Here is a 19,986-nt window from a genome sequence, read left to right as displayed (position 1 = left end):
TATAAAAAAGCATCCAGTACAATATTTAATTGTGTGACAGTGATAAATATCCAGTGCTAAAAATATAAACGAACAATAAAAATTAAGCGTTCATAAACTTGATTAGCACTTAATCATAAATGCAACAAAGTGTACAGGGGTTGGGATTACAAGGCCACTCACCAATCCGGGAAATTATATGTAAATCCATGATTTTAAATTTGCGGCAAACATCCATGTGAAGTCTAACTACCTGGCGTCCTCCAGGCAACACTGCGCATACGCACGTAATCACAACGGAAGTATCTTGTTGCATAGCAACTACACGGAGTGTAGTTTATTACGCAGGCGCGAGAGGCTTCAAAGAACCTCGCTGAACATAATCCATAATATATCCTAAATGGCCACCACAGAAGAAATCTCAGCTGTGCATTACTTATATTATGTGTTTGAAAACAAACTGTAAGGGGAAGCACAACGGTCCAGATATAACAATACCTAATGATAAAACAAAACAAAACAGGAGGACATGCAATAGATCACAGTAATATATCTCATATCTATAAGCTATTGTATTCAACGGAGTATATATATATATATATATATATATATATATATTTCAGTAGTATATTCAATCATTCACTGCTCCATACGTAGGCTCAAGGACCCAGATCCACACTTCCGTGAACACTGGTGTCCAGAGACAAGGTTCGTGTGCCCCCCTGTTACACCTTCATGAACACAGCTTCCCGCCTGCACACCGCTCCCTCAATTCTGGTGTATGGTTGTTTCGGAAACAGCCAAGTAGTGCTAGCTCGACTGTTTCCGTAGCTCCCATTGAACAGAATGGAGAGAGCCACGCGCATGTGGATAACCCCTTTATTAACCAGTCATTCTTTTTCGTTTATCATTGCATTCCATGAGTCATAACTTTGTTAAATGTCTCAATTTACCATTTTTAGGTACATATAATATACTGGTTAAGTTTTATAAACTTTTTTTTGGGAGGGACTTGAAAAAAAAAATTAAAACATTATTCCAACATTGTTTTTTGCATTTTAACCCGTTTCCTGACATTTGTGGTATGGATATGTCATAGATAGCTAGTGCTTCCTGCATTTTGCTGTATAAATACGACAAATGGTGGACACCGGCTCACAAGTCGGCAAGAGTCGGTGCCACCATCCCTGGGTGTCGGCTGCATGTTACAGCTGACACCCTGGGGTAATGGCGAGGACCGAAGTTTGCTCAGATCCCCGCCATTAACCCCATAAATGTAGCGGTCAAAAGCGATCGCTGTATTTAAGGGGTTTGCAGCTCATCAGCACCCCAGCAATGAAATTGCCGGGTGCCGGTGGCTGCAAAGGCAACCGGAGGCCTAAAACTAGCCTCCCAGTATACCTAGTATGGAAGCCTTTCAGGCCCCGCTCGGAGGCAGGGCCTAAAAGGCTTCCGTAGACGCTGGCAAGATTGCGCCGACTCAGGAGCTGAGCTGGCCTCATCAGCGTAATGGCAGGAAACGGTGTAAGCTCCGATTACTGCCATTAACCCCTTAGATGCAGCGATCGAAAGCAATCGCTTCATCTTAGTTGTTGGCATCAGATCGGCAGCCCTGCCATCGCAGGGCTGCCAACTGCTGCTATGGCAATAAGAGGCCTAACAGTGGCCTCATGCTCTGCCATTACAGAAGCCGACTAGGCCCCGGCCGGAGGCGAAACATAATCGGATTGCTGTCAGTTCATGACTGACAGATCTAATACATTGCAGTACATAGATAGTGCAATGTATTGGATAAAAAAAATCTGACAGTTGGACCTTCAAGTCCCCTAGTGGGACTAAAGAAAAGTGTAAAAAAAAAAGTGAACAAAAAAAAGTTGTAAATCATATAATAAGTTTCTAGTAAAAAAAAAGTAAAACACAAATTGTCCTTTTTCAATTATCAAGTCCTTTATTATTGAAAAAAAATAAACCATATATATTTGGTATCGCCACGTCTAGAACGGCCTGAACTATAAAAAATGTGTTATTAATTCCACAAGGTGTAAGGCGCAAAAAAAAAAGAACGTAAAAAACAATGCCAATTTTTTTGGTCACTGCCTACAAAAATTGGAATATTAAGTGATCAATAAGTCGCATATATCCAAAAACGGTACCTATAAAAACTATAGCTCGTCTCGCAAAAAACAAGCCCTCATACAGCTCCGTCGAAGAAAAATTAAAAAAGTTATGGTTCTCACAACATGGCGACAGAAATTTTTTTTTTTTTTTTTACAAAAGTTATTTTATTGTGCAAAAAGTTGTAAAACATAAAAAAGCGGTATAAATTAGGTATCGCCAGAATCGTACTTGCCCGCAGTATAAAGTTAACATATCATTTGGTGAACGCTGTATAAAAAAAAAAACCGAAAAAAACTGCTGGTTTTTGGTCACCTTGACTGCCAAAAAATAGGATAAAAAGTTATCAAAAAGTTGCATGTACCACAAAATGGTAGGTATAATAACTACAGCTCGCCCCGCAAAAAAACATCCCTCATGCCACTAGATTTATGAAAAAAATACAATTAGTTAATGCTCCAATATGTCAGGAAATAAAAAACATGCATTTGTGCAGGCCGAGGGGAACATATCTCCTGTTTCAAGAGACGATTTATCAAGACCCTAACATTAGGGAACCAGGAAGGGTAGGGCCCAAACATATCTGCTGGAAGTGAGGGTGCCCGTAATATACCAGGACAACATTTTCCCAGCAAAATTCCAAAAAACCGCAAAGGTGTGGAGTGGTTGACCAAAAGGGGGAAAAGTAAGGGATAACTAAGGACACCATTTATCAGTGCGACACAGGCCTGTGCAGAAAGGATTGCTTCACAGTGTAGCACACATCTATGGATTGTTTTATTGTTTTTTTTTTTACCCCGTTATTATACCACCTGACTATGCCCCTGATGTACTCTGCACAGCTTACATATACATACCCCCACATTATAAACTGAAATACCCCAAACAAAAACTGCTATCAAGCAAAATCCACGCTCCAAAAGCCAAATGGCGCTCCCACCCTTCTGAACCTTACGCTGTGTCTAAACAGCAGTTTACTTCCACATATATGGCATCGTCAAACCAGGGAGAACCCTTTTAACAATTTTTGGGGGGTGTGCGTCTCCAGTGGCACAACATATTTGAAAATAAAATGGTGAAAAATGTTTTACTTTGCACCATGCGCAGCGCAACCATTTATGGAAAAGACATGTGGGGTGACAATGCTCACTACACCCCTTTATAAATGCTTTGAGGGGTGCAATTTCCAAAATGGGGTCACTTCTCAGGGGTTTCTTTCATTATTTCACATCCGAGCCTCTGAAATTGTGAACCAATACATTATAAATTGCCAAATTAGGCCTCAGCTTCGCACGGTACTTTTTCACTCCTGAGCCCTGTCACAGGTCCAGGCAAAAGATTAGGGCCACATGTAGGGTGTTTCTAAAACCGGGAAACACAGCATAATAATTAGAGAGCTGTCTTGCTATGGTGGCACAAGCTGGGCACCACACATTGGCATATGTCATGTTGGGTTTGTGAACCCTCTGGGCTGTACCGTCTTGACGGTATGGCAGCTGGCCAACAGGGTGCAGGTCACAGTCTATAGCTCGGACAGTAGCAAGGCAGTCTCGGCTGGGACTAGGCAGCAGGCAGACGTCAGGCGTGGTGTAGCAGGACAGGTGTGGTATGCAGCACAGCACGACTACAGCTCAGCAAAACACCATTTGCACAGACAAACTTTGGGTACGACAACAACGCTCAGGCAAGGATGGAAGGGGCTGGGCCCCTCTTATAGTCCAGGGTACTCATGGGCTAATTTTACATTCAAGTCCGGTCACGCTGCCCCTTTAAGAGCGGGCACGAGCGTGAGCGCGCACCCTACGGGACACGGCCAAGGTGAGCGGAAGTGAGTGCTGGCGTATCCTGAGGTGGAGACTTGGGCCAGCACTCGCAGACCCATAGCTGCGGCTGTCAGGAGGTAAGTGAGCCTGATGGCCCGCGGCTATGACAAATATCTATGGAAAAAAATTCCATTTTCACTCTGCAACATCGAGTGCACACTCATTTCTAATTGACATGCTCACTACACCCCTAGGTGAATGCATTGAGGGGTGTAGTTTCCAAAAATGGGGTCACTTCTCGGGTGTTTCCACGGTTTTGGTCCCACAGGCGCCCAGAAACCAATCCAGCAAAATCTGCACTCCAAAAGCCAAATGCCGCTCCTTCCCTTCTGAGCCCTACTGCGTGCCCAAACAGCAGTTTATGACCACATATGGGGTATTGCTGCACTCTGGAGAAATTGCTTTACAAATGTTGGGGTTCTTTTTTTCCTTTATTTGTTGAGAAAATGAAAAATTTTGCAATATATTGCATGCCAGATCAATGAAAATGAATGGGGCTCTTGCTGTGGACATTCATTTTCATTGATCTGGCATGCAATATATTGGTTGGTATGGCTTCTGGGACTTATTATGACTTTAGGTGATTTCCTGGTTTCTATACCTACATACTCACACTGGGATAAAGAGAGAAAAAACACGGCGCCACCTTGTGCAGATCAGTCGGTAAAGTTGAGACAATGATGCCGTAATACAGGTATTATGCTCACCTAGGTAGGGAGTTAAAAGGCATGTAAATGAAACCACAGTGCTGCTGCCAGATCCGAGTCGGCATCCAATAAGGACCGCTTGGGAGGAGAGTTTATGCAGGTAAAAAGAGGATCATTCCAGGGGCGCTGCTGTGTGGTGATATTGATAAGATCGAAGTACGGAGATAATCATTAATAAATGAATTTATTCGAATGAGTGGCTACGCGTTTCGACGATGAACAATCGTCTTCATCAGGCCATGAAGACGATTGTTCATCGTCGAAACGCGTAGCCACTCATTCGAATAAATTCATTTATTAATGATTATCTCCGTACTTCGATCTTATCAATATCACCACACAGCAGCGCCCCTGGAATGATCCTCTTTTTACATACATACTCACACTGACTACTCAGTGTTGGCTACTTAGTCCTTTTTGCATGTCATTTTTGACCAGGGTCTATATTATACTGTTCAGTCTTTGCATATCTTTCTGGAGATACAGCTCCAGGCTTCTGCTATATATTTATTTGATTATACACATTTATGGCATGACTGTCAGTATGACTCTTGTTTGGCATTTTCTGATTTATTGTATATATGCCATTTGTCAATAAATCTCATGTTGTCCACTGTGCATATTTTAATTGTTTGTGGTTTTTAGGTCTTGATGGCCAACATGTTCTTGTATTTATTGTAATAAAGGATTATATATTTTTTGCAAATTCTTTGGTTGTATTTGGTTTTATATTTTTCCCTTAGGGGTGCTAATATCTGTCCTCACATACAGTTATAGGTATTTTTTATATAAAGTACTATAATACGCTTGGAATTTCTTAGCAATTAATCTAGGATACAGGATTTTATGCCCCTTTTCATCTATGAGATAAGCAATGCGAGAGTGCGGCGCTGCTTATTTTAATTCCTTAGCTAAAAATGCCCCAGCTTTATTATTATGCATGTAAGTATGCATTTGCATACGTTTGAGATACAAATTGTGCTGGGAAGCAAGTAAGGATTGTAAATTTAAACGTAAGGAACGCAATTCTGTCGTATAGGATATTGTAGGGGATATTTTATTTTTCAATTCCAAGCTCGAAATATTCCTAGTTAAATCAAATAAGTATTTTTCTCTTTTTTTTTTTGGCCTGTGAACAGGCTTTTATCAACATCCCTCTCATATATGCCTTGTGAGCGTTCCATAATACGTGTGGGCAGGTAACTGAGCCTATATTAGTAGAAAAATAATGTATCAATTCATCAGTCAATTTATTTTTGTGATCAGAATGGTGAAGAATATAATCATTTAACCGCCATTGGGAAATGCCAGGAGAGGAAAAATTTTCCGCTAAAGAAAGAGAAACCGGGGCATGGTCTGACCAGGTAATCTGTCCAATATTAGTAGACTGAGATTGCAAAAGTCCCTTATTATTTACTAGAAATAAATCAATTCTAGAATATGAAACATGTGGGGGAGAAAAAAAAGGTATAATCCCTTTCACCCGTGTTGGCACCGCCACACGTCATACAAACCCTCCTCCTCGAGAGTCGCAGCGAAGGGGGATGAAAGCCGAGATCTAGCCGTAGTGTCTATAGACGGGTCGATGATCATATTGAAGTCTCCCCCGATAACCAGCAGACCCTGCGTTACATTCTTGATTTTTGGGAGCAAGGAGTTCAGATAGTGATATTGACGTTTATTTGGGAAATACACATTGAAAATCTCCCTTGTGGGTCTTGAATAATTGTTTTAAAATTGAAAACTACCGTATTTTTAACAGCTATCATAACCCCTTTGCGCTTAGCTGGACAGGAGGAGGTAAACATATGTGGGAAGAACTTATTAGTAAGTGTGGGAGATTTATCTGCATGAAAATGTGTTTCCTGTACCAGTAAAATATCACATTTTAAACTCTTAGATACAAGTGGGGATGTTTAAAATGAGGCTAACACCATGCTCTCTGAGGATTTTCGTAATCTGAATAAATTCTCTGTGCGCCTGGAGGGTGGCAGCTGAAAGATCCGGAAATAAGGAAATGGAAGTATAAGGGCTGGGCAATGGAACCGACTTTCTTATTTCAAACATTAATCTTTACTTTATATGAAAAAAGTGTATTCTAGATAATATATCCCTAGATGCCTTTTCTGTAGCTGCTTTAGATTTGGGTATGCGGTGCAACCGGTCAATTGTCAAGTCCAGATCTGAGAGAGATGGAGCAATGATAAGAAATAGACGTTTTCAAGTCAGAATTATTAATCTCCTCAGGGATACCCCTTATTTTAATATTGTTACGTCTGGAGCGGTGTTCAGCAATAGTGACTTTCCCTCTCAGCCATTTAACTTCTTCTTCCAGTGAGTTATGCGCATCCACAAACTCATTATGTGCCACAGAAAAATCTCCCATTTTACGTTCCAAATGATCGGTACGGTCTCCCAAGGCATTCACGTTAAATTGTAGCTTGTTAACAAGAGAGGAGACACTATTGTTAATGCCTTTTTGGAGAACTAACATGCCCTTCAAAGTGTCCACAGTAATTGGATCATCGGAAGAGGGAAATTGGGCAATATCACAAGGTTCATCTACCAGGACCTGAGGCAAAACATGATCTATTTGTGTAACTATTTGTGGAGCTTTTTCCTTTTCAGGACATTTATTTGTGAGCGAACCCATGGGGGAGCACACAGTTCTCCGCTTAACACCGTCTCCAGCACTTGTTGAATCACTCGACAAGTCTTTATCCCCAAAACTTGCCCCATTAGTATGTGATAAGGGGCTAGGAATGACCTTATCTCCAGACATTTGGGTGAGCAAATCAGCAGGAGAGCCCTCATCCTGTGGCAGAGTTTGCAAAGTATTCTGTGAGCTTCCTAGGGACATTTTGCCCCTGCGTTTAGTCATAGTAGATTGTTAAATAGGCAATATGTGTACAGACAGAGGTATCCCAGGAACTATTGCGTCCAATAGAAAAATGCTGCAATATACTGCACTCAATGTATTCAAATGCTACTCAGATACTACTGAGAAGCAAATTTATATCACTGATTCAAAGCTCCAATTCACACCTGCAGGTGAAAGAGAATATCTGCTGAAGGTATCAGCCGAGACAATTATAGCAACTCGTTATCCACAAGATGTGGTATCCACAGGATACTTAAGCTCTTATTGGTCCCATATAACAGAATGCTAAATCCCATCGGCAAAAGTCCAGTTCCCACATATGTGTGCAAGCAGAGAGGGATCAAACGACAAGATCTCAGACAAAGATCTCTGACAGACACCACTAGTCAATGTATGCAACAGCGCGCCAGTAATCAGCACTAATACTCAGCTGTCTTCTGTGTACTTTGTCTTCTATGCAGCTCACTTGAGGCAAGGGAAAACCATGGTGTCGGAGGACAGCAGTTATTTATGACGCCAGGTGCGTACAGCATGCCGTCGCTCAGGCCGAGCCAATATAAAAATCTCATCTCCATGGGTATCTGACAAGATGTATGGCAGTGAAGGCTCAATTCCCCGTGTAATCCATCCAACTCCTGGGGTTAGCTCTCAGGATTTACTGCTATGAGCGAGGTGCTTGTTAGGAGCACATTCTTTCAAGCAGCCATCACTTCGGCCACTAGGCTCCACCCACAGTTTCCGGAAGTACTACATTCTACTGTTCTTACCCATATGTACCATTGGTGGCAGAGTAATTCGGATCTTAGATGAGTAGAGACTGAGAGGGCCACGGTGGGGTTTCTTCTTGTCTCCCTTTTGTCTATAAAAGGGTCTAAAGGCCCAGTATTGGGTAGACCTTTACTCTCTATTGTTGCTTCCATATCCTCCTGGAAATGTCTTATTTCAGTTACGCCTGTGTCGGAGTGCATATCTCTGAAGTTATTTCCCATTTGCTATCTATCTTCCTTCACGCCAGGAATTAATTTGTGGATTTGGGTAAAGACTGGAATATGTGACATAGGGTCATTGTATGATGGAGATGTACGAATACCTTTTTATAATTTGGTAGATCGTTACCACATTCCCAAACATGATCTGTTTAAATATTTTCAAATCCGGCATATTTTACAGTCAAGTTCTGTCGATTCCCCAGTTTTCCCTATTAGCGCACACAAGATATTTGTCTTAGCATCGTCAAAATCAAAAGGGATCTCTCTGCTTTCTTCTGAAATTTCCCGATCTCAGTCGCTAGTTAAGCCTGGGTATTTGTTGCATTGGGAGCTAGATTTAAAGCTGGAAATTTCACTAAGTGAATGGTACTCTGCTATACATTGGGCCTCCAGGATTTCAAGGGGAGCTAGCCACAGAGAAATAGCGCAAAAAATACTACTTAGGTGGTATAGAACCCCTCTCCAAATTGCTAAATTTAATGTTAATTATTCTCCGTCATGTTGGAGGGGTTGCGGAATAATAGGTAGTTATATGCATGTATGGTGGACTTGTCCTCTAGTATCCAAGTTTTGGAAATTAACCTTTACATTTATTTCTTCTATTGTACATTTCAGGATCTCTCCATCCCCAGCCCTGAAACTATGTTTTATTGGCCTTGTTGACATCCCTATAGAGTTTCGGTGGATTGTTGGCCATGTAATCTTGGCTGCCAGATTATTGATAGCTAGGTCTTGGAAGTCTTCAGATCCGATCACAATAATGGAGCTAAGTAACCTAGTACACTTTGACTATGTTATGGAGAATATGGTAGCTATATGTTTAAATACTTTCAATACCTTTCGTATACATTGGGCCCTATGGTCAGAATATAGGTTGTCCAGGACTACTTCCCCCACTACCCCCTCGTAACATGGGTGTTGTTCAGGGGGGCAACGTATGGCTATAGGTTCATTTTCCATTTTCTAAACTTTTCTGTATAAACCAAATAATGCGGCAGGGGGAAAACTTCTGGCTCAGACTTCCATGTTTTGGAAGAAGGTAATACGGCAGCTTTTCTTTTTCTTTGTTAAAATTACTACTTATAGTCGAAGAAGCTGAGACTTGTTTGTTATTTCTAATGTATTTGTACTATAAAATATTAAGATTTTTCACTAATCTGTTGACAACTAATGGAATTGTTTTTGTCTTTCCTTTCTTCTGAAGGATTATATAGTGCAAATGTGTTTTTTTTTTGTTTCTTAACGGTTTTGTTGAAAACTTAATAAAAATTTAAAGGGGTGTAGTTTGCTAAATGGAGTCACTTATTTGGCGTTTTCACTGCTTTGGTCCCTCAGGGGCTTTGCAAATGTGACATGGCCTCCGCAAACAATTCCTGCTAAATTTGTGCTCCAAAAGCCAAATGGCGCTCTTTCCCTTCTAAGCCCTGCTGTGTGTCCAAACAGCCGTTTATGACCACATATGGGTATTGTTTTACTCGGGAGAAATTGCTTTACAAATGTTGCAGTGCTTTTTCAACTTTAGTCCTTGTGGAAATGAGAAAAACGGAGCTAAACCTACATTTTCTTCGACAAAATGTAGATTTTAATTTTCACGCCCTACTTCCAATAATTTCTGCAATAAACCCGTGGGGTCAAAATTCTCACTATACCCCTTGATAATTTCCTTGAGGAGTGTAGTTTCCCAAATGGGGTCACTTTTCAGGGATTTCCACTGTTTTGGCAACGCAAGAGCCCTTCAAACCTGAAATGGTGCCTAAAATGTATTCTAATAAAAAGGAGGCCCAAAATCCACTAGGTACTCCTCTGCTACTGAGGTCTGTGCTTCTGTCCATAAGAACACTAGGGCCACATGTGGGATATTTCCTAAAACTGCAGAACTTGGACAATAAATATTGAGTTGCGTTTCCCTGGTAAAACGATCTGTGTTACAAAAAAAAAATGGCTTAAAAATGAATTTCTGCAAAAAAACCAACAATTAAATTTCACCGCTACGTTGCTTTAATTCCTGTGAAACCTCTAAAGGGTTAAGAAATTATCTAAATGCTGTTTTGAATACTTCGAGGGTGCAGTTTTTAAAATGGGGTGACTTATTGGGGGTTTCTAATATATAAGGCCCTCAAAGCCACTTCACAACTGAACTGGCCCCTGTAAAAATATAGCCTTTTGAAATTTTCTTAAAGATGTGAGAAATTGCTGCTAAAGTTCTAAGCCTTGTAACGTCTTAGAAAAATAAAAGGATGTTCAAAAAACGATGCCAATCTAAAGTAGACATATTGGGGATGTTAATTAGCAACAATTTTGTGTGGTATATCTGCCCGTCTTACAAGCAGATACAGTTAAATTTAGAAACATGCAAATTTTTCGCAAAATTTTGGTGTTTTTCACAATTAGATAGCGAATGTATCGAACTAATTTTGCAAGTAACAAAGTCCACTGTGTCACAAGAAAACAAACTCGGAATCGCTTGGATAGGTGAAAGCATTCCGAAGTTATTACGACATAAAGTGAAACATGTCAGGTTTGAAAAATGAGGCTCTGTCAGGAAGGTCAAAAGTGGCCAAAGCGGGAAGGGGTTAAAATGAGCATGTTATGTAAATAGCAAGTTACCTTTATACCATGGGTTGGGACGATTGCGATACCAAATATCTATAGGTATTTTTTACGTTTTATTACTTTTGCACGATAAAAACACTTTTGAACAAAAATTAATTGTTTTTGCATCGCTGCTTTCCAAGAGCCATAACTTATGTATTTTTCCATTGATGTAACCATATAAGGGCTTATTTAATTACAGAACTTTTTTTTTTTTTTTAAGGTTTTTACCTTCCGGTTTCACAGCCAGGCTTCCACGATGATTACACGAGCACAGATCACCACCACCTACATGCACGTACAAATGCAGGACATGCATGTACGTGATTATGCGTTAAAGGGTTAAGACAAGTACTTATTATAGCAGATACACTTTTTAAATGTTTATTTTATTCCCATTCAGACTTGCCCCTGAATTTTTAGGACATCTATATATATATATATATATATATATATATATATATATATCTGCGTAAAGTTATGAGTGAACGCTGTTTTCTTGCAACATTACCAACCACACATACATTTATACACAGCGAGCAGACAACCAGGCTTATTATACGTGAGCTCATTTCGCCAGTAGAACATTTGCCACTGATGATTACAGTAGAGAACCACCCGCCCCTTCATCAACAGGCAGTAACAATGAGCCTCCTGCCAGCCCACCCATCCAACAATAGTCACAGCATGACCTACACACAAAAGCCTATCGCCGGCAGATGTATGTAGCTTCCCGCATTGGTCCCTAAAACACAGACGGACCCAGAAGGAACACACAGCTCTGTCACAATAAATTGGCACAGCGTGGAAGCACACAGTTGTTGAATGTATGAAGGGCAAGAGCAAAATCAGGTTGCCATAAGAGATTGTCTAGTTGACTTAATGATTGTGTTTTGTCCAGCCCGGTCTTAACCCCTTCCCTCTTTAGCCACTTTTGACCTTCCTGACAGAGCCTCATTTTTCAAATCTGACATGTGTCACTTTATGTGGTAATAACTCCGGAATGCTTTCACCTATCCAAGCGATTCTGAGATTGTTTTCTCGTGACACATTGGACTTTATGTTACTGGCAAAATTTGCTCGATATGTTCAGTATTTAATTGTGAAAAACACCAAAAATTTGCGAAAAATTGCAAAAATTAGCATTTTTCTCAATTTAAATGTATCTGCTTGTAAGACAGGCAGTTATACCACACACAATTGTTGCTAATTAACATCACCCATATGTCTACTTTAGATTGGCATCGTTTTTTGAACATCCTTTTATTTTTCTATGACCTCACAAGGCTTAGAACTTTAGCAGCAATTTCTCACATTTTCAAGAAAATTTCAAAAGGCTATTTTTACAGGGGCCAGTTCAGTTGTGAAGTGGCTTTGAGGGCCTTATATATTAGAAACCCCCAAAAAGTCACCCCATTTTAAAAACTTCACCCCTCAAAGTATTCAAAACAGCATTTAGAAAATGTCTTAACCCTTTACACATTTCACAGGAATTAAAGCAAAGTAGAGGTGAAATTTACAAATTTCATATTTTTCTTTAGAAATAAATTTTTAATACAATTTTTTTATAACACAGAAGGTTTTACCAGAGAAATACAACTCAATATTTGTTGCCCAGTTTCTGCAGTTTTAGGAAATATCCCACATGTGGCCGTAGCGTGTTACTGGAATGAAGCACCAGCCTCAGAAGCAAAGGAGCACCTAGTGGATTTTGGGGCCTTATTTTTGTTAGAATATATTTTAGGCACCATGTCAGGTTTGAAGGGCTCTTGCAGTGACAAAACAGTAAAAATCCCCCAAAAGTGAGCCCATCTGGGAAACTAGACACCTCAAGGAAATTATCTAGGGGTGTAGTGAGCATTTTGACCGCACAGGTTTTTTACAGAAATTATTGCAAGTAGGCTGTGAAAATGAAAATCTACATTTTTTCAAAGAAAATGTAGGTTTAGCTAATTTTTTATAATTTCCACAAGGACTGAAGGAGAAAAAGCACCGCAAAATTTGTAAAGCAATTTCTCCCGAGTAAAACAATACCCCACATGTGGTAATAAACGGTTGTTTGGAGACACGGGGTGGCTGAGAAGGAAAAGAGCGCTATTTGGCTTTTGGAGTTCACATTTAGCAGGAATGGTTTGCGGAGGCCATGTCAAATTTACAAAGCCCCTGAGGGGACAAAACAGTGGAAACTCCCCACAAGTGACCCCATTTTGGAGACTACACCCATTGAGGAAATTATCTAGGGGTATAGTGAGTGATTTGACCTCACAGTTTTTTTGCAGAAATTATTGGAAGTAGGCCCTGAAAATAATAATCTACATTTTTTCAAAAAAAATCTAGGTTTAGCTAATTTTTTCTCATTTCCAGAAGGACTGAAGGAGAAAAAGCACCACAAAATTTGTAAAGCAATTTCTCCCGAGTAAAACAATACCCCACATGTGGTAATAAACGGCTGTTTGGACACACGGCAGGGCTTAGAAGGGAAAGAGCACTATTTGGCTTTTTGAGATCACATTTAGCAGGAATGAGTTGCGGAGGCCAGGTCACATTTGCAAAGCCCCGGAGGGGACAAAACAATGAAAACGCCCAAAAAGGGACTCCATTTAGGAAACTACACCTCTTGAGGAATTCATCTAGGGGTGTAGTGAGCATTTTGACCCCACAGATGTTTCATAGAATTTATTAGAATTAGGCAGTGAAAATAAAAACAGTCCTTTTTCTTCAATAAGACGTAGCTTTAGCGCAAATTTTTTCATTTTCTCAACAAATAAAGGAAAAAAAGAACCCAACATTTGTAAAGCAATTTCTTCCGAGTACGGCAATACCCCATATGTGGTCATAAACTGCTGTTTGGGCAAACGGCAGGGCTCAGAAGAGAAGGACCGCCATTTGGAGTGCAGATGTTGCTGGATTGGTTTCTGGGCGCCTGTGGGCCCAAAACAGTGGAAACCCCCCCAGAAGTGACCCCATTTTGGAAACTACCCCCCTCAATGCATTTACCAAGGGGTGTAGTAAGCATTTTAACCCTGCAGGTGTTTTGTAGAAATGAGTGTTCACTCGATGTTGCAGAGTGAAAATGGGATTTTTTTCCATAGATATGCCAATATGTGGTGCCCGGCTTGTGCCACCATAACAAGACAGCTCTCTAATTATTATGCAGTGTTTCCCGGTTTTAGAAACATCCTACATGTGGCCCTAATCTTTTGTCTGGACATATGACAGGGCTCAGAAGTGAAGAGTACCATGCGGAGTGGAGGCCTAATTTGGCGATTTACAAAGTATTGGTTCACAACTGCAGAGGCTCAGATGTGAAATAATAAAAAGAAACCCCTGATAAGTGACCCCCACTATGGAAACTGCACCCCTCAAAGCATTTATTAAGGGGTGTAGTGAGCATTTTCACCCACAGGTCTTTTCCATAAATGAATGCGCTGCGGATGGTGCAAATTAAAAATTTATATTTTTCCCTAGATATGCAATTCAGTGGCAAATATGTCATGCCCAGCTTATGACGCTGGAGACACACACCCCAAAAATTGTTAAAAGGGTTCTCCCGGGTATGACGATGCCATATATGTTGAAGGAAACTGCTGTTTGGGGACGCTGTAGGGTTCAGAGCCGAGGGAGCACCATTTGGCTTTTGGAGAGCGGATTTTGCTTGGTACTATATTTGTTTGAGTATTGCTGGTGTTTTATAATGTGGGGGTACATGTAAGCGGGGTGGAGTATATAAGGGGCATAGTCAGGTGGTATAAAAAAAAATAATTATCCATAGATGTGTGTTACGCTGTGAAGCAATCCTTTCCGCACAGGCCAGTGCCGCACTGATAAATGGTGTCATTTCTTATCCCCCTTTTGGTCCACACTCTGCACCTTTTGTAGTTTGGGGAATTTTGCTGGGAAAGCGTTGTCCTGGTATAATACGGGCACCGTCGCTTCCAGCGGATATGTTTGGGCTCTCCCCTTCCTGGTTCCCTAATTTTAGGTCCTTGATAAATCGCCTCTTGAAACAGAAGAAATGTTCCCCTCGGGCACAACTGCATATTTTTTTATTTCCTGACTTATTGGAGCCATAACTAATTTTATTTTTCATAGACGTAGCGGTATGAGGGCTGGTTTGTTGCGGGACGAGCTGTAGTTATTATTGGTACCATTTTGGGGTACATGTGACTTTTTGATCACCTTTTATCCTATTTTTTGGGATGCCAGGTAAACAAAAAAACGCAATTCTGGCACAGCTTTTTTCGGTTTTTTATACAGCGTTCACCTTGCGTTATAAATGACATGTTAACTTTATTCTTTGGGTCAGTACGATTCTGGCGATACCTAATTTATAGCACTTTTTTATGTTTTACAACTTTTTGCACAATAAAATTACTTTTGTAAAAAGAATGTATTTTTTCTGTATCCAAGTTGTGAGAACCATAACTTTTTAATTTTTTTGTCGACGGAGGTTTATGAGGGCTTGTTTTTTGCGGGACGAGCTATAGTTTTTATAGGTACCATTTTTGGATACGTGCGACTTTTTGATCACTTTTTATTCTAATATTTGTAGGGCAAAGTGACCAAAAAACAAACTCTGGTAAAGTTTTTTACGTTTTTTTTTTACGCTGTTCACCGCGTGCAATAAATAATATAATATTTTGATACCTCAGCTCGTTTCGGTCGTGGCGATACCAAATACATATGGTTTATTATTATTTTTCAATAATAAAGGACTTGATAAGAGTAAAAGGGGGATTGTGTTTTATTTGATTACTTGAAACTTTTATTGTTTTCAAACTTTTATTTTTTGCACTTTTTTTTACACTTTTCTTCAAGTCCCACTAGGGGACTTGAAGGTCCAACGGTCAGATTTTTTTTTTTCTAATACATTGCACTACCTATGTAGTGCAATGTATTAGATCTGTCAGTCATTCACTGACAGAAAGCCGATTAGGCTTCGCCTCCCGGCGGGGCCTAAATCGGCTTCCGTAATGGCAGAGCAGGAGACCATTGTGTCTCCTGTTGCCATAACAGCAGTCGCCAGTGCCGATTGCCTCTCAGGGCTGGCGATCTGCTAGTAACCGCTACGATGCAGCAATCGCTTTCGATTGCTGCATCGAAGGGGTTAATGGCAGGGATCGGAGCTAGCTCCGGTTCCTGCCGTTACAGGTGGATGTCAGCTGTACAGTACAGCTGACTTCCACCGCTGATGACGCCGGCTCACCTCCTGACCCGGCGCCATCTTGCCGGCAGCTACGGAAGCCGATCAGGCTCCGCCGCCGGGCGGATCTTGACCGGCTTCGGTGCTAGGCAGACCGGGAGGCCAGTATTAGGCCTCCGGTTGCCATTGCAGTCACCGGAACCCCGGCAATTTTAATTGCTGGGGCTCCGATGAGCTGCAAACACCTTAAGTGCAGCGATCGCGTTTGAGCGCTGCACTTAAGGGGTTAATGGCGGGGATCGAAGCTAATTTCGGTCCCCGACGCTACAGTCGGATGTCAGCTGTAAGATACAGCTGAGATCCGACGATGATGGCACCGACTCAGCTTCTGAGCCGGTGCCAAACATTTGACATAAATGTACGGCATTTTGCGGGAAGTCAATGCTTTCCATGACGTACATTTACGTCAAATGTCGGGAAGGGGTTAACCATATAGGTTAAATTTTGATACTTACATATATGTATATTAAAAAAAATACAATACTCATACCTGAATATTTACTTGATAGTCTGTTGGGCCATGTATTGAACCATAAAGTGCAAAGCCCACAACAAATATTCTTCGATTAACTGAAAACCTGAAATTTTTATAAAATAAAATTAGTTAAATAATTAGAGTAGTAAGTAATGAGCATAAGCGTACCTATTGTTAGAACATTTGAATAATATGTGTTACATCGTATTAGGAGAATTGTCATTTTCCTCACCTTCCAACAGCCTGCAGTTCCCTTTTCCTTGCTTGCAGGCTTTTTGTAAATGTTAAAAAACCTCATGAGCCTCCAAAATGTAACATTTAGAATAAAACAGTAAATACAGGACAGAGAGGAGAGAGAGGGATCCAATTGCAGTCTCTCTTCCACAGTCTGTGTCAGAATACATGAGGGGAGGCAGCTCACTGGTCAAAGCACACAGCACAGCTCATACGGTTCACCCCAGGAAGAGCTTGCCCACTCAGCAATGTTATGGAGAGAAAACAATGTAATGGAGAGAAAATAAACATATACAGAAATTATAGAAACACCTAATGTATGTAGTACATTTCTAGTTGCACAACATATAATATACAGCTGTGGGATTGTGATTTTTTTTTATTTGTAGAGACATGTACACTTTTACTGTATACGGCTTAGTGTCATAATAAGTACCTTATTCGATCACTGGTGCCACTGTAACCCCATCGACTTTCTACTTGCTGAAAACGGTTAATATTACACTCTTTCCCACGCAGACAACACCTTGGTCTGTCTATAAATTCTACTCGAGGTTTGGGGTTCACTGTAAAGTGAAGGAAAAGACTGACAACCTCCCGGTCGGTGAGTATGCCCGATTGAGCTGGGCCTAGAAAAAAATAATATTAAAAGGGGAAAGGAATGTTATGGATAAATTTAAGATGCCAATTTTAGAAACAAACATCCTAACATTCTCTAAGAGAGGATATGATCAGATTAAACTTTTAGCGATGTCCACCCTTGACCACCAATTTTTTTAAAATTCTGTTCGGTTTTATTATATCTCCAAATCCTGTGCATAGACATATTTGACCCTTTCACTGCCAGGGGCTTGGACATTTTGCACCTCTAGTAGCCAAGGCAACTTTCACACTTGACATGTACAAATAAAACCTAAATTACAAAATAAATAAATAAAAAAAATCATACTAAACCCGGATACCCATGTATTTTCTGATAGTAGAAACCTGCCACATATTTTGCCTCAAAGTGCAATTTTTTATTAAAAAAAATTAATAAATGCATAAAATTGTATATTTGTGGCTAAAAAAGTGTGACCTTAGCATTAATTAGACGCCGCCCAAATTCTAAAAAATAAAAGATATCAAGGTGTGCACACATACCACTTAGGCATATGTCTACATGCACATATCTTCATAACATAACCAAAACTGTAGAGACCAAAAAAATGTTTAAGGTGGAAATCTTAAACACCCTATAAAATACAGGGATTATCTTGAAAATTAAATGCACCCTTAGGCCCCATGCACACGACAGCAAAAAAAACTCTGTTTTTGCGGACCGCAATTGCGGTCCGCAAAAACGGAGCCATTCACTTTCATTGAACACTGACACCTTTCCGTAGCACTACGGAAGGGTGTCAGTGCCGTGGAAATGTTCCGGGAATTATGGAACATGTCCGTTCTTTCGCATTTTGCGGGCTGTGCTCCCATACTTTGTATGGGAGCACGGCCCGAAAATGCGGCTGTCAGTCAGCGGCCGGCCGTGCCCGCAATCGCGGGCTGTGATTGCGGGCACGGTCGTGTGCATTGGGCCTTAAACCCTATATATTTCCTGAAAGCAGACAGCCTGACGACTGCAGTTGTCTTGACGTCCTGTGGACAGCCATGTCCATCTTCCCGTAACTTTGTGACAAACCGGTTAAAGAAAACCATTGAAACAGAAGCCATGAAATATTTGGCTGTTATCCACAAACGTGTTAAAAATATATACTGCACACCGTAAACAGCTACTATGAAAGAAAAATCTATATTTTAGAAATACATGTATAATACATTGTGAAGAGTCTTTTTACTTGGGTGTGAAGAAGAGGGACGAAAAGAAGGAGGGCAGGACTATGTACTTGTTAAGGCTAAATGCTGACACCACCTTCAGCAAGAAAGATGAAATTGGGCGGACCACCACCTTGTCTTGATGAATGACCAAGTTTAGCGGTGATAGCCATCAGAAAGTCTACTTTCCAAGACCGGAAACTTAGGCAAATGCTGTCCAGAGGCTCAAAAGGGGAAAATTGCAGAGCCTTAAGCACCACTTTAGGTCCCTAGGAAGTGTAAGTGGCAGTAGGAAAGAATCACATGTGCCACTCCCTGCAAAAAAATGTGCAGGGCCGAATTGGCTGCCAGGGGGCACTGAAGGAGAAACTATTAAGCAGAATTTTGACCCTTGAAATAGTTTCTCTTCACAGCAGCGGGAAAAAACATTATCATCCTGTTTTTACACAACACTTGGAAAGGCTTCCTAGATTTGAGTAACATTTGAATGACCCCCTCACATAAACACCTGAGCTTTCAATACGGTGGCTTCAACAACAACACCATTAAACGAAGAATAACTAAATTCTATGGAATAGTTGACCCCTGCTATGAGAGTGACCAGGTCTGCGTATCAGGCCCTGCGGGGCCATTCAGGGGCAAGCAAAATTACTGTTAAACCTTCCGCTTTAATCTTCTTATGGACTCGAAAAAGGAGGGGTAGTTGGAGGAAACATGTATGGGAACTGGAATTGGTCCCACGAGACGACCAGTGCATCTTGGGCATGTGTCACAAATGCGGGTAGTTTGTGATTGAGACTGGAGGCGATGAGGTCTATGTGTGGAAGACCACACCTGGCACAAATTTTATAGAAGACCTCCGGATGAAAGGCCTACTCGCCCAGATCAAAGCATTCTCATCTTGGATATTCAGCTATCTACACCTGGAATGTGAACGGTCGACAAAGCTGGCACATGTGCTTCTGCCTACCTCAGTATGTTGGACGTCTGTGCCATGGCTGTGGGTCCAGACAGGTGAACCTGCAAAGGAGAGCCTGCCAGAAGAGGAATCTAGTGACAGAGGGACAGGAGAAAGACAAAGTTCCAAGACAGAGAGGGAGGACTCCTGAGATGTCCGTATACCTTGAACTGAAGGACCCCTTCCCAGCCCAGGAGGCTGGCGTCAGTTGTGAGGAC

The 19,986-nt window shown here is 41.0% G+C and overlaps 1 protein-coding gene across 4 annotated transcripts in view; it reads right to left on the bottom strand.

The window, feature by feature from the left end:
- BTBD2 (BTB domain containing 2) overlaps positions 1-19,986 on the bottom strand; it is a 277,215-nt gene that overhangs the window by 109,289 nt on the left and 147,940 nt on the right. For all 4 annotated transcript variants that reach the window (XM_075863971.1, XM_075863978.1, XM_075863958.1 and 1 more), the window contains 2 exons: positions 17,435-17,627; positions 16,780-16,867 (listed from right to left, as the gene is read on the bottom strand). In XM_075863971.1, the coding sequence (XP_075720086.1) occupies positions 16,780-16,867; positions 17,435-17,627 (281 nt within the window). The remainder of the gene's footprint in view (positions 1-16,779; positions 16,868-17,434; positions 17,628-19,986) is intronic.

The sequence above is a fragment of the Rhinoderma darwinii genome, chromosome 1 (assembly GCF_050947455.1).
Source record: "Rhinoderma darwinii isolate aRhiDar2 chromosome 1, aRhiDar2.hap1, whole genome shotgun sequence".
NCBI lineage: Eukaryota > Metazoa > Chordata > Amphibia > Anura > Rhinodermatidae > Rhinoderma > Rhinoderma darwinii.
Note: the sequence above shows the minus strand (reverse complement) of the source record. Positions and strands in the feature narration are given on the sequence as shown.